The 16114-nt window shown below is 38.2% G+C and overlaps 1 protein-coding gene across 1 annotated transcript; it reads left to right on the top strand.

Moving 5' to 3' along the window:
• Positions 1–13210: 13210 nt before the first annotated feature.
• Positions 13211–14751, top strand: LOC105034150 (uncharacterized). The gene is given in 3 exon segments (XM_010909198.4): positions 13211–13560; positions 13662–13832; positions 13835–14751. Coding segments are annotated over 3 exon segments (984 nt in total). The 5' UTR covers positions 13211–13370; the 3' UTR covers positions 14458–14751.
• The last annotated feature ends 1363 nt before the right edge of the window (positions 14752–16114 follow it).

The following is a 16114-nucleotide window of genomic DNA, read 5'->3' on the forward strand; positions in this document are numbered from 1 at the left end:
GCCAAGGACTCTCCAATCCGAAATAAAAGTCCCTAAATGACGCATGAATTCCTTCATTCTATTCACCAAAATTTTTCCAAGTCTTATAAAGAATATAACATTAACTAATCGGCTTATAATCCTAACTGTTCTATGAATTGCTCTCTGAGCTAGTCACATCTTACTTGTTTCAAAGAACCCTTTCACCACAGCAATGATGCACTTTCTAGACCAGAAAGCTTCGTATAAGATAGGCTGAAGCCCATCAGGACCAAATACCTTATCTGAGGCAAGACTGGCAATGGTTTCTTCTATCTGCTTATCAGAAACAAAACAATTGAATGGAATATTTTCCTGCAACTTTACCCCAAAAAAAAATATTTTCCTGCAACAGTAAATCGCTAAAGAATTTAAAGGAACTCAATTGTAGCATCATGTTCCACTTGTTGAAGAAATATTACAGAAAAATGGCTCTAATTTTATCATCCTCAATTGCCTCAGTCCCATTAGACCTTGTCACCCTTAATTCTTAAAATTCTCTTGTTCCTTCTGCGCAAAATTATTGGTTTTATGAAGGAAGTTGGTGCCGGTCAGCTTCCTAAATAGATTTCCTCAATAAAACTAAATGTCTGGCGGGACCCCGGCCACCGCAGCTAACATTCTCTTCTCGGAGGCTTTGGATCTACTTTTCAAGCTTCTTTGACTTTTAAACAGATTGCCAATAGCCTTTTTGTTCCATTTCTTATATTTTTTTGGATGACACTTAAAAGGAATATTTCATCAAATTGCTAAAAGAATGATTTCCAGGGCAGTACCAAGCCTCAACACCTCTTTAATACCATCACAAGATAACTAGAAATTCTCAAATATGTGCGGACAAAATCTTTTTTAATTAAAAAATGAAGATAGTATTCATGATAACCAGACAATAATCATGACATCAACCATTGAATCGCAACCATTGAATCTTCCATTCACCATCTGTGCAGCTCTTGAATTAGCCATTATGCGATCCAATGGTGGCTTCACATGAAGGAAGGTGAATCCTTCTTTCATGCAAAAGATATAACCCCTATCCTAACCTATTTGATTGTTGCACCAAGTGAATAGAAAACTAGAGAAACCAAAGCCGGCTACACCATTGCTTCTAAGGAGTTCTTGGAGTACTCTGATATCTAGCTGATAGCTATGCTTAGTCTCGAGTATATGCTCCCTTTTTTCTTAGTGCTGCATGCTACGTCATTAAAATCCCCCAAACAACATTGTAGGCAATCAGAGGGACAGCATACTTGAAGCCATCCCCCACACCTCCCCACATTGCAATCTACAAATACTAGCGCATATGACCAATAATTGAAGGTGGAGAATTGGGAAGAGAAACCATACGAAAGGCCACCTGTTTGTTAACACTAATGAAGTCAATTTGCTGTAAACTTTTCTTCCACACAATAATCATGCCTCCCGACAGTAATTCCACTTCAATGGACCAATGTTGATGGATTCCATTGGTTTATTATCTGTTCATGAAACTGGGATATCTTCGGCACATTTGCATGAAGTTTTTCAAATGTCATAAGAATACGAGGTGCTCTACGGTGCGAATGATGGATTGAAACTATAGCTAAAGAAATGCCAAATCCAGGCCCAACTCAATTCCAAAATTTTTAACCCAAACACATGTCGTGTTGCAGATGGTGAAGTTGGGTCTAGCCTGGTCGGGTTTGGTCAAGAGGACATACTCTGAAGGACATGAGTTATATTAGATTGGATCGTGTTCGATTAGAAAGTCTACATTGTGATAGAAATCTAGACTATGTTTGGGTTGGGACAGGGTACACAAGCTTCTTTCCTCATGAGCTCAAGCCCAAATCATGTTTGCACGATGATCTAAACCCATGCAAACCATTGATTGGGCCATGTTGCCCTCTAAATTTTGTCTCTTTTCTTCTCTGTGTTAGGAAACTGTTGCAAGGCTTGACAGCGTACCATGATGGGCGGAATGCGCTTAGGGATGACCTTTGCCATTCCGGAGGCTTGGATTTGTTTGTTCTCTAATTGGGTTGCAAAGTCTGACACAATAATTACATGCATGTTGTGAGTTGCAGGTAACCCAGTGTCCTAGCTTGTTATTACTTACTTTGTGATATGCATTCTAACCACTGTAGATGGCTGTCATTTACCTGTCCTCATCGAGATTCAAAATAAATATTAAATATATATATATATATATAATATATCAAATAAAATTAATGACTTAATGTGAAAGGTGAGAGAACGTAATAATAATTCTTAAATCCACATCAATGGTTCAGATAAGGATATGACGCTTATCTCAACCTTTGATATGGATTCAAAGATTATTATTATATCCTCTCATCTCTCATATTAAGCTACTCTTCTAATTTGATATATATATATATATATAATTAAAAAAAAAAATAATTAAAAAATTAAAAAAATAAATCAAAATAATAAATTTGGCTCTCCTCTACATGGTGTCTCGTGGAAGAGGATCGTACACAAAAAAAAAAAAATAATCTCTTTCTTCCCGTACTTCAAAGAAGGTATCAAAAGTTTCTTAAAAAAAAAAAAAAAAAGCCTTACATAAATAGCTTATTTAACTCCATCTAAATTCAATAATCATCAAAATATAAATTTAAAAATTTTTGAAAAAAATAAATAAATAGAATAATACTATATATAGAGTTAAAATATATAAAAAATAATTAACTAGAATCTTAAAATTAGACAGGCAGCGATTCTCGATGGCATCCTGTATTTAAGTCTAGATGATCACAATGCTAACCACGAAAACCATGCAGGTGATTAATACACTGCTATCTCTGGTCTTTACGTAGGACCGTCTCTGCGTGTCCTATCTGGGAATCTTGCCTGGTACCCTTTTACATCTGACAGGTCCACCTGACCCTAAATTAGGAGATGTCAACTTACACCCCTGGTGGTTCCCCAATCAACCGTAAAACCACTCTGCTTTGAGAGCTATCAACAAGATAATCATGAATTCATTGAGTGGGAGGTAGGGTTGCAAGTAGGTCAGCTCTGGATCGAGAATTTTCAAAATCTATATGATAGGGGCAGCCTTTGAAACTTGTATATATCCTGGTGCAACTGAGCCCTCGGGGTGGGCCATTGCTTCCCCAGGAGTGGTGGCTATATTAGCAACTCTGTCCAGCAACTGCTTGTTTCGGAGGAAAAAGGAAAAAATCTCTCAGAATCTTTCATGACTTCGCCAAAATAATCGATAGCTTGAAAGTAGTAAATAATATTATTTACTATAGTTAAATTTACATATATAATTTTTTTAAAATTATATAAACATTCATAATCTGTTAAATATTGATTGTTGGCATGCATGATAACATTATATTCATTCTTAGCAGGATTTTTCAAGAAAAATATTTTCTTCTTTTTTAATTTCGTAGGTCTATCCTCCACCGTACCATTTATTAGAATATTTTTTATACACATAAATCTATTTTTTGTATCCATTCATTAGCAATATGTTTACAATAGGGATATGAACATTTATATTCATCTAAAGATGAGATATAACAAACTAATAAAATTTAAAAATTTATTTCATTAAATCAAATTATTTTTAAAAATATAAAATAGGCTTAATTTTCTATATTGATTTTACTATATTTATATTGTGGCAAGCATAGTAATTTTCAAAGTTCCATATCGATTGGGATTACAATAGGAGGAGCTCGGTGCTCCTATAAATAGGCCCTCCTGATTCTTATTTATAACAACCACGACAAGCCAATCCTTGGAATAACTAAGAGGATATAATTCGGATCTTGAGGAGTTGTGAGGAAAAGATGGTTTATAATTTTGTCCGTTTAAAATTGTATTAATTTTATTTTAGTGGAGATATCACTTTTAGGATCATAGATGTAGGTCAATTTGAGAGACCGAACCACATAAAAATTCTTATGTTATTTTTTTCTTTTTTATTCTCTTTATTATTTGTGTGAGTGCTTCCGCTGTCGGTCTCAACAAGTGGTATCAGAGCGAGATTCCGACCCAAAAAAGAAGAGAGAAAGGAGCAGGAGGTGCCATATCAGCAGTCCAGATGGGAGACTAGTTAGCACCATGTCAGCAGGTCCCGACGCCACGTTAGTATTTTTTTTTGGAAGAGGTTGGTTCTAACTAATTTCGAAGTACTGATTTCATTTTTGAGATCAATTTTCTCAAATTTGGATTGTTTTATGGTACTTATTGCTAGTTATTTGAATGGAGGTATTTAATTAAAAATTTATTAAACATCATGACTATATTGAAGAATGAGATTTTTTTGGTTGATAGAAAGACTAATTTTACTTTGTGGCAATGCACAATTCAAGATTATTTGGTACAGCAGGATTTAGATTCTACGTTAAAGGATGAAAAGCCGAATGAGACGAAAGATTCAGATTGGAGTATAACCCAAAAGAAGATAGTTAGTATGACTCAGATGGTACTGGCCCCATAAATTAAAATCACGATATTGAAGGAGACATCACCGACGTTGTGGGACATGTTGGAGAGCAAATATGTCTCGAAGACGTTAACTAACCGCTTGATGATGAAGATGGATTTGTACTCACTAAAAATGGAGGAAGGAGGTAATGTTATTGACCATTCAAATAAATTTAATGAGTTAGTATCTTAACTATTGAATGCAGAGGAGACAATTAAAGAAGGAAGAGCAGGCATTACTCTTGTTGGCTTCACTATACAGATCCTACAAACCACTGGTGCAGTCAATACTAGCAAAAAAAAGTATACTAAGTTAAATGAGGTGATGAAGATTTTGAGAGAAAATCATTAGATGATGGGAGATGAAGATTACTCTGAAGAGAGTCGAGTACTAGCTACGGAGAGTTCTGAAAAAGGGAGGAAGGAGAGAGGTGACTAACATGGTAGAAAATCGAGATCTTGGCTGAAAGACCTTTGCACTGTTGAGTGCCATTATTGTGGAGAGTTTGGTCCCATCCAAGTTCGCTGCCCAAAGTTTAAGGAGGACTTAAAAACCCTAAAAGAGTTGAACGATAAGTCAAAGGTTGATTCTTCTGTAAATATGATCAATACTAATGATGAATTTTATCTCTCAAATGCAGCTGCTATTGAGAGTAATTCTAACTGGATGATGGATTCTGTTACTGATATCTATGTATGCACTATCCAAGATCTGTTTGACACTTTGCACACTGAGAAAGATTTTGACTACATCAATGTAGGAAATAATCTGAAGCTAAAGATTGAAGGCATTGGAAGAGTTCGCTTGAAGCTCCAACATGATAAGTCAAAGTAATTCCTGATATAAGGTATGTGCCTATTGGTGGAGCTAATATTATTTCATTGGGTGAGTTTGCTTTACATGGATACAAGTATATTGACATTAAAAATTGGTGTAGAGTGTACAAGGATGGAAACTTAGTTATACAAAAAAGGAAGAAAGTGAAGAATATCTACTACTTAGATGGATATGCCTTGTCAGTGAAGATGAAAAGCAATAGAAGGATAGACACTCCGAAGATTGAGAAGAGAGTTCGGTACTCCTATAAAATAGAGATATATGGGACTTTTGAAAAGAGGAGGAATTGTAGTGACAAGCATAGTGGTTTTCAAAGTCCCACATCAATTAGGACTAAAATAGAGAGAGTCTGGTGCTTCTATAAATAGGCCCCCCTGGTTCTTGTTTATAACAATCCCAACAAGCTAAGCCTTAGGTTAATTAAGAGGGTATAATCAAGGTCTTGGGGAGTTGTGTAGAATAGAGGGTTTATAATTTTATCTGTTTAAAATTGTAACAGTTTTATTCTAATGGAGATATCCCTTTCGAGATCGTGGATGTAGGTCTATTTGAGGGACCGAACCACTTAAAAATTTTTGTATTATTTTTTTCTTTTTTATTCTCTATTATATTTGTGTGAGTGCTTTCGCTGTCGGTCTCAACAATTTGTTATTGAATTCTATATAATAAAAGATGTCAAAATTTGTTACACAATTTGGTGCATGTTCTCTAACTTTGATCGGTCCTATGCATACGTGTTGGTGCAAGATTCTGCAGGACGCTGGGATGCTGGAGCAGACTGCGAGATTGGATCTCCCAGAGATATGATTTGTAAAAAAATTCTGACTGGAGGTTACTCCGGCAGAGATCCTCCGATGCTCAAGTCAGAACTTTTGTTCAACAGATGGAGGAGTGCGAGAGGCAGAGTAAAGATGTACCTTTTTTAGGATCTTCTTTGGGCCTCCTTTTATGAATGGAAGTGGAAGTATTGGTTGGTAAGTAGATTGGCACGATTTCATCCTGACAGGACATAATTTGTGCGTAGTGATGGTACTGTCGTTCGAGATTCTTGGGATATGGTGGTTGTGGTTGCTTTATCTGCTTTGTGACAGCTATCACCTGATAGGCATTAAATTTTGAACTGGTGTGCCAATTGATGTCAGTGAGCCAAAGACTAGTCAATCACGATTAGAAATCGGATGCTCTGTGCCATCCTTAGATGGAGAAGTGTAGAGTTGGAGGTTTGTTCGGTAGCAAAAAGTCAGTCGGCTAGATATGATCGATTGAAGATCGTTATCTGGCATGACTCTTCAGCTTAATCTATCGGTAGTCCCAAAGAGTATTATTGAGCGCCAGTTGACGAGTTTTCATTTGTTCAGGATGAGTGTTGACATAACAGAAGTCAAGAACTAGTTGATGATGAAATAATGAAGGCCATGGCCGACGATAGGTCAGCAAAGGCCCAACAGGTGGGCCTACTAATTTGGCACATCTTGAATCTTGGACTTCTTTATATCATCAGCCCAAACAAAATTTCCTCCAATAGTAGGATTAACCAAAACACCATATTCTTATGATAAAATCATAAGTTCTGGAAGGAAAAAAACCTTCAATGATAAATTATATCCTACACCAAGTGACATTAGTGATGCACTGCATCAATTCTATTTTGGCATATTGCGCCTTAATGCCATCTCAACATTAAGGCGAAAAAAAAGAAGCAAGCACTCCACCCTCTCGTTCAAGCAAACAAAACCCTAGCCACCCCCCTTCCCCCCTGAGCAAATTATCTTAATCCCATCATTAAGGCCCTTCATTGTCCAATCCTATTTACTAGCTCTGCCCCTCTTCAAGCATGTTTAACTTGTAGCTCCAGAAAGATCGATGGGTTGCATCTAGTTGCGAAGCCTGACATCAAATATTAAAAAAATAAAATAATAATTTATTAATAATTTTTTAAATAAAATATTTATAATAAATAATAAAATAAAAATATATACATATAAAAATATTATAAAAATATCAATAAATATTTAATTTTATGTATAATCAAAGATAAGTAAAAAAATATGATCTTATGTCATCTACAAAATGATTTTGGTTGTGTAAAAATTTCAATAATCTCTTTCACGTTAAAGATTGATAAATAAATAAAAAATAAATAAATAAATAAATAATTTATTTAAAAAATTATTATTTTTAATAAAAAATTTAATATATAAATTAATTATATATATATTTTTAAATCGATGAATTTGTTATGTGTGTAAAATTAAAATATTAAAAAAAATAATATATATATAAATATATAAATAATAAATATTTTAAAATTTGTTAAAAATGGAGTCCATCAGTTTACCTCTCCCCATCCGGTGATACCCCTTGTGCTCCGCCAACGATTGCATCTGCCGTAACCTACGTCATCTGTTGCATTGTTTTTGTACCCCTGCTATCCTTGGTAGCTCCACCAGCATCTTCCCATAATCCTCCACCGCCCGCACTACGATGAACTTCCCCACCAACTCTACGTCCACAATGTACTTTACCTCCCCCACCCTCACATCACCACCACCACCGCGATGTACTTATAGGTTCCAATGGTAACCTCACCCGAGATCTCCCATCTTGCCTCGCAAATCCTAGCATTGCATCCCACCATCCATAATGCGCCATCACTACTCGTCAAATGTTGATCCATTCTTCCTCATCTTGACAAAAGCCTCCTTGGCTAGGAGAACATCAGAAGCCTGTCAAGCTTGGAATGGATCTCTCTCCACCGGCGAGTCGAGTAAATCTTGTACTATACTCTGTAGCACGGTCATTGTCGTCATTATTATTGGAAGTGGTTACTTTATTGAAGGCGTGGCCATCGGGAGTAGCAGTGCTCCAGAGGAGGAAGATGTGGATGAGGCTGGAGAGAGAGTATGCCCTTGTGCTCGCTGTCGCTACTGTTATCATCATAACCACCAGTAATCCAGCGAGAGTTGTCACCACAAAGAGGATTTTTTCGTGTCATCATCAGTCACTTTCTTCTTTTTTTTATTCTTTATGCTAATATGGCATTAAAATACGGCATGTTGAAATCGGATTGGTATGGTGCATCATTAATATGGTGCATATAATATAGGATATAATTAGCCAGCCTTTTGCCCCCCTTCTGGGGAGTTCAGTTTCCCTATGCCTGTTTCCTTATCGCCAAGAGCCAAATACCACAGTGAGGAGAACAACTCGTCAGCACCCTCCTACGCGGAGACCTTTTTTTTTTTTTTTTTTTTTTTTTTCTCTTTCATGAAAAATTATTATGTGCACCAGATGCAAGTGTACCGAGATAAATCACAAAATATACACACGGTGGAGAGCAAGCAATCAAGAATCGGCCTCCTCCACCTCCGTGAAATTATTGCATGTGCAAATAAATCAAGATAAATCGCGGAGCATATGTACGGTGAAGAGTGTGAAATTGAGAATCGGTGAAATACAAAGGGAAGCGTGGCGTGTTATCCACCGTGGAATTTGCACGGTCCAACTGCACCTAGTGCATGCAATACGGAGGCCTCCACCGGCTCCCAATACCATTTGATTATGATCAAAAACAGCAGCCGCAGTACAAGCATAGGCGTCCAACGCACGACAACTGCGGTACACTTAACTATGCCACGCCCGTGTCTGTCCTTTGGATTACCAGTAGTACATGGTTTGGCCTACTTTAAAACCTTTTCCATGCAGTATGGCCTGGCCCCATTGCCAGTAGATTAGATTATTAAAAAGAACGATAGATGTGAATCGGAGAAAAAGGTTCCGAGAGGCCGGAAAATGGGAAGGGGAGATGTAACACTTAGGTGGCCCGTAGATTGATGTCCAATTCATCGGCAACATGATTATTTTATAGAGAGCAGAGGCCCCACTCCACGGCCCTTTCCATCTCCAAGTTGTATGGAATATCCCAAAGAAAGAATTAAAATGAAAAAAAAAATTGGCCGATTGATTAGGGCGTGGTGTCCCATGCCACCCCAAACATGGAAGTCGCGATCTTTTCATAATTGGAAGGAAAAGGGTAACGGGATTCCCTTCGCTTCTATCTGTTTTCTTTTCCTTAGCAGGATTCGTTCCTTGTCCTAGGCTAGCTTTTCGGGATGGGTCAATGGCCGTGGGCTCACGTGTCCCCCTTCGGCTTGGGCCTCGCAATGTGTGGAGGATCAGCTGTGGAGCCTCGTGCACAGGAGCGGGGAATCAACGAACAATCTGGATGACACGTTCTCTGTTCGGGGGGGTGGGGCCGGGCGGACTCCGGTGTGCGCGGTGGACGTTTGGTGGGATCCGTGTGAGGAGTTTTGCAGCGGTGGGACGAAGGCCGTCCGATAAGTGGGCCCCGCATTAGACGCGCCCACAGAACCATGGTTCCGCCACTAGATTTGGATCTTCAAACGGAAGCGGAGACGTACGATTCCCATCAGACGGTGGGACCCTCGAAAATCTGATGGCGCTGCTTGCGTAAGTGAGCAGGCTTTTTATTTTTTTTTTACCCCCTCTGCGTATGAAGTATACTCTCCGTTTCCCCCGAGACAGGTGACAACGTTTTCCATCCCAAAGCAGTTCGCGGGTCCATTTCCCCCTCTTGCCATTTCTCGTTTGATTAGAGCACGTTAAATTATGAGGTAAACTAACTATTTTTTTTAAAAATTATTTATCCACAAAAATGATCGCCAGATAAAATAAGTTTCACCCAAATTTGATTGATGAAAAAATTATTTTTAAAAATAATATCAAAAAATGTTACTGATCAGAGATAATTTAGAAATATTATCAATTTTTAAATAATATTTTTAAATAAATTATTTAAATAATAATATTTTTTTCAATTTATTTGTTGACTTTTTATAGCCTACTTGTATAAGCCCTATTAAATTATATTTACGTGATTTAATAAATATTTTAAATTATTATATATAAATTTTAATATATTTTGTTATATAAATATATATACAAATTGTTAATAAATTTTATATTAGATTTATTGATAATTAATAAATATAATTAATTTATTATTATTTATTAATAAACATATCATTAAATAAATAAATATTACTAATTAATCTATTAATAAATTTTATAATATATTAACATAAATAATAATATTAGTTTATAATAATTATATAATATTATTTATATAATATAAATAAAAAATTTCCACCAGAAAATGATAACTTCAGATTATCTTTGTTCAGTAATTCAACAAGTTGGATTTGTTTTAATTTTTTTCTCAAAAAAATAGATATGAGAGCAATCATTTATTTTGCTATCTATTTTTATTTATTTATTTATCAAATATGGTAATACGATATTAAGTTCATTTTTTTATGCGAGATTATCCTTAATCCAATGGGCCTTTTTTCTTAATTAAATTACAAATTTCTAGCGATGGAGGGTGGTTCCGTGTTTGAGAGCCAGATCGTTTCGACGTGGGCATCGAAAACGAGGGCGCTGCCCCAAGGAAAAAATAAATACTGGGGGTGCGAAAAAACGATGGAAACATTGGGGGTGGTGATTAGTAACTTATATTTATAATAGCGAACGAGGAACGTTCCCTTTTTTTTTTTTTTTTTTTTTTTTCAGCCCCCGTTTTATAGCACCTAGGGTAGGAATAGAATAAGTAGGTTCTGCGGGGAGTCAAAAGGGAAATGGAGGAGAGTGAGGCATGAAGGCCCGGCGAGTAGCGGGAGGAGGGTGAATGGGTGATAGGTCGGCGTCATTGTCCCCCTAATCCACGTTGGATGCCACCAAACAATGGAATATTTGAGCCAAAAGGACACGTCTCCTCAAATGAACGAATGCATACTTTTTCTTTATTTTGGAGAGGTAGATACTGGATATATATATATATTTTTATGTTTTAATATTTTTCTTTATAACAAGATTGAAATTGGATTGAATATGTATTAATTTATCTATATTTATATAAAAAGAATATAAATATAGGTATCAAATAGATTTCGAAATTGATATTTGCATATACTCTAAAAAATGGATCGGATGTTAAAATATATTGTATTTATTTTGAATAAATATAGATACAACTCAAATATTATTCTGATATAAATCAAATTTTAAGTATAATTTAATAATAAAATCGATATAATCAAAAAGGATGAAAGTGAAATCCTTTCGTTAACTTTTTTTTGAAAACTCTAGCGCGGCATAGAGTGTTTGAAACAATTTGGATAGGATTGGGGCGCAATAATAAATGCAAGTGAGGAATTTGTTAATGATTATGTAAAACTCTTCGGTATCATTTCAAATATACCTTACTATCAATTTTTTCCCAATTTGCTAATGACTCTTAAAGTTTATGCATATGTATGTATGCATGTATGTACGTTGGCTTCACTTCAATCAAAATTATGTAAAATATAATGCTTAATTAGTGGTTTATTAATTTTAGCCTTCTTTCATTGTCGAAAAATAGCACCATTAAAGTCATGAGGAAAATAAAAGGTAACATTTGGTGTATTCTCAAATCGGATTCATATAAGCCAACTTTCGCTCTTCAATGATTATCGCTGGTGGAGTGGTTAATGGAAGTTGGATTTTTTTTTTTCTTCTTTTTAGAAGAAAAAAAAAGGAAGAAGCGCCACCCTGATTCATTGGCAATGACAACTCTCATGCATCAAAATTCTATCTAAATATTAATGGTGCTACTTGGATTTAAGGAAATTTGGAGTGTGTATGAATTTAAATATTATAATACTATAATGGATTTGGAGATGTCATTATTGACTCAAAGATTCATAGACATCAGCGTTGCTAATGCCAAGGTGGTTGGGAGTGGCCAAGTAATGAAATATCGTTCAAGAGAATTTCTGATAGGAAGTAGGTTTGAATTTTAAGTAAAATGATAACAAGTGTTAGCAGGTTCAAGTAAAATTTGATAAGATAAAGCTTAGAAAGATATGGGAATTTTTGTAGTTATTGTGGAAGGAAAAAAATAGAATATCTTTGACCAATAGGTGTGGTCAGAAATTTGAACCAATTTAGACCGAGTGATCATTAATGCTTTCATGGTCCCAATAGGAACCAAGGAAACAAGTTCAACAGATACTTTTATTTGTAGAAGGGGAGAGAGAGAAGGGGGCAGAGAAGCACGAGGTGAAGAGAGAAAATGCGGGCCTGCGAAAACCGCTGGCGACTCCAGTGGGGCGCCCACAGTCCTGGGAAAACCGGGGAATCCAAAACCGTGGCTTTCGCTGTACGAATTCCAGAAAACGGGGAGTGGTTCGTGGAGTCCTGGAGCGGGGGCGTTTCCAGCCCTCTTTCCCGGAAATGTGGCGATACGGCCGCAATCTCTCATGCGAACGTGGACGCCACGCGCTGCTCTTCCGTTATCCCCCAATTTTTTTGGACCCATTTCATTTCCTCCCTCGGCCGTTTCCTCCGTTCCCCCATCCTCACCCACCGTCCAACCTATGAATGACTCCGTAACGAAGAAGTCATTAGATAGACCAGAATCAGTGACCGATCAACCCTCTCTATAATTAAAACTATACCAGATCACGACAGATATAAGAATTCATCTATTATCCGCCGTACATTTACTTCGGGATTTGCACCGGTCTACTGAACCTGGTCATCTAATAATTTCTTCGCAAGTTAGGAGGTGTTTCAGGAGTGAAATTTAAATTTATTTAGCTGATTAGAACACGCTTTCCGCACGCCCCCAGGACCCAAAACTTTATCTTATACCTCAAACCCGCTTTGAGAAACCATTGGCTACTGCGCAAATCCGCGGCTCCTCTCTCTCGAACCAGTTATAAAAACCTCCCCATCTCTCCAATCTTTTCTTCACTGCCTTTAATAAATATTCTTCTTCCTGTGAACTTTCTTTTCAGTTCCACTTCTTTTGTCCCACCTTTTCTTCTTGTCTATATATATATATATATAGAGACATCTACGCTAAGGAAAGCGATCTTTCAATTTCAGATTGGGAGGAGAAGAAGAATAGAGAATTATTATTATTATTATTATTATTGTTATTTGGTCGACCATCTATCCAATATTATTGGTGGAGAGACGAGAAGAAGAAGAATCGGATAGGATGAGGATGAGCTGCAATGGATGCCGGGTGCTCCGCAAGGGGTGCAGCGAGAACTGCAGCATCCGGCCGTGTCTTCAGTGGATTAAGAACCCCGAGTCCCAGGCCAACGCCACCGTCTTCCTCGCCAAGTTCTACGGCCGTGCCGGCCTCATGAACCTCATCAACGCCGGCCCCGACCACCTCCGTCCTGGTTCGTTCTCTCTCATTCTATCAACTCCTTCCTTTCTTAGTTATATATTTACCAGAGTTCTTGGGGCATTGAATTGATGAGCTTGGTGTTCTTGGGTTCAGCAATATTTCGATCACTGCTCTACGAAGCTTGCGGACGGATCGTGAACCCGATTTACGGCTCCGTCGGCCTGCTGTGGTCCGGCAGCTGGCAGCTCTGCCAGGCGGCGGTGGAAGCGGTGCTCAAGGGCGCACCTATCATCCAAATCCCCTCCGAGACCGCAGCCTCCACCCCGTTCCTCCCCTTAAAGCCTACGACATCCACCATGTCTCCAAGGAACCCGGCGCCGACGCCGCCGAGGCCGCCTCCACCCCCGTTCCTCCCCTCAAACCCTACGACATCCGCCATATCTCCAAGGATCCCGACGCCGTCGTCGCCGCCGCCGCGGAACTCCACAGGATCTCCAAGTCCCGCCCCCGGTTCAAGCGCACCGCTTCTGCTAAACGGAAGCCCGGAACCGTACCGGTGGAGGCTGCTGAACCGGACTCAGCCCGAGGGTGTAATCCGAGCTGGCCCCGGTGCGACCCGGTCGACTTCCAGCGCGCACAGAGTCACGAGTCGGCCGCGAGCCAGGCGCTCGAGCCCGCCACCGCGGCGGCCGTCGGCGGAGTGGAGGGGGATAGCCAGGAGAGCGGGAGCGTGTTCTCCGGGGAGACGGGTGAGGCGTCGCACGTGAGCCAGGGCGAGCCGAACAGCGCTGAAGAGAGCGAGGTGGGGCTGGAGCTGACCCTGGGGTTCGAACCGGTCTCTAGGGCCGGCCGGACCGCCCGGCCCGCAGCGGAGTCGCGGTGCGACGTGAGAAGCTGGGAAGGCGACACGCGTCGGATGGGTCTTGGGCTCGAACTATTGGCGTCATGAGGGATCAAGCGATCCAGACTATATCATAGATATGGTGAAGAAGGGGAGATGGCCAAGTATGGACCTTGTTTGTGGGAATTTGTTTAATCTTATAATCTAAGATAAGATAATTTTCCCAACAACCCCCCTCCGTTTTTTTCTCTCGAGTTAGGAGAGGAAGGAGGTTAAAGGGCTCGTTTCCTCTTTTGTTCTTTTATGTTATTTTTGTATCTATGTTTATACTTATAGAATTGCCGTATATGTGCAGTTGTATAACATAAATATATGGAGAAGTGCTTCTTCTTTCGGATAAAATGGATTTCTAAGTTCAGTTAGTAGCTCCTTAACTGAGTTCTAGCTTACGTTCATGGGTGGTATCTGGGGCATAGTTGACGGCGATGATGATGCTGATGCTCTCGTTGTCTTTGCTTCTGTTTTGGATTGTTAGTTGAAGTTTCAAAGTAGAGTTCCAAATCTGGAGCAATTTTGTCATCTTACAGCAGTCGTTCTGTTTTGTGGTAGTAAGTAGTAACTAATTCAGATGTCCAATTATTGCTTAAGATAAGAGAATCTATAGGTTTAATTAGGATATAATATCTGATACTAGATATTGTTACACAACAAAATCAAAATACTAACTGTTACAAGCCTGCTAGCCATGAAAATTATCATCGGTCCTGTTTCTTGTCTAGAATAAGACCATCTATCGACCGGCCAAGATGTGGTGCATGGTGGTAGCTTCTTACAAGGATGCACTTTGGCTATTATAGTGTGAGAGGAGCTGCAGATAAATTATTAGATAGAATAGTTCTGTCACCTGTAGTTTGAACCGTCGAATAACAAATTTTTATATTATTTATTATTAAAAAAATATATTATTATTTAAATTTATTAAAAATTATAAATAAAAAATTATTATTAATTATGATTGATCAATTAATAACTTTTATTATTTTAAATAAAAAATTAATTTTTTCAATGATATGCTAGCTTGTTGTCGGATGACTTAAGATATAAGACATATGTTCCAGAAGTATTCTAATTAATACTTTCTGTGTAGGACTGGGAGGGGTTGGATACAACCGGAGAAATTATGTTATACACCGTGTGCACGGTGCAGGATAAGAACTGTAGGGTATAATTTCTCGTACAACTGGCGACGTGCGACTTTGCGGAAAGGTAATCGCAAGGTGCATGGAACTGACGAAGAAAGAGAAAGAGGAAGGCCTACTTGGCGACAAAGAATTAAAGGATGAAAAAAAAAAGGGAAAAAGAAAAAGTGGGCACACCCGAGTACTTGGGCCTGCGAGCGAAAACGCGGCTCCCGGTGGTTCTTCTTCTTCTTCTTCTTTTCTTTTCTTTTCTTTTTTTTTTTGTGGTGAGAGGTCCTGATGGTTTCAAAGCTCGTTGGGAACAGCAGCTTCTGGTGGGCGGAAAGAAATGCCCGTTCTCGATTTTTTTTTTCTTTTAAAAAATCTGAATACCGTGTCCTGTGTCCACCATCCTTTTCTTAATTATATATATATATAGACAAAAATATAAAATATAACCTTCGTTCATAACATAAATTTTTCAATCATTGGACCGACTGAAGGAAATCTACAAGCAAACTAACATGCTTCAGTCTATTACCATCAAACTGATTCTTAAACTGCTGTGATATATATATGGAGGAGCA

This window comes from Elaeis guineensis, chromosome 6, assembly GCF_000442705.2.
Source record: "Elaeis guineensis isolate ETL-2024a chromosome 6, EG11, whole genome shotgun sequence".
NCBI classification, from domain to species: Eukaryota; Viridiplantae; Streptophyta; class Magnoliopsida; order Arecales; family Arecaceae; genus Elaeis; species Elaeis guineensis.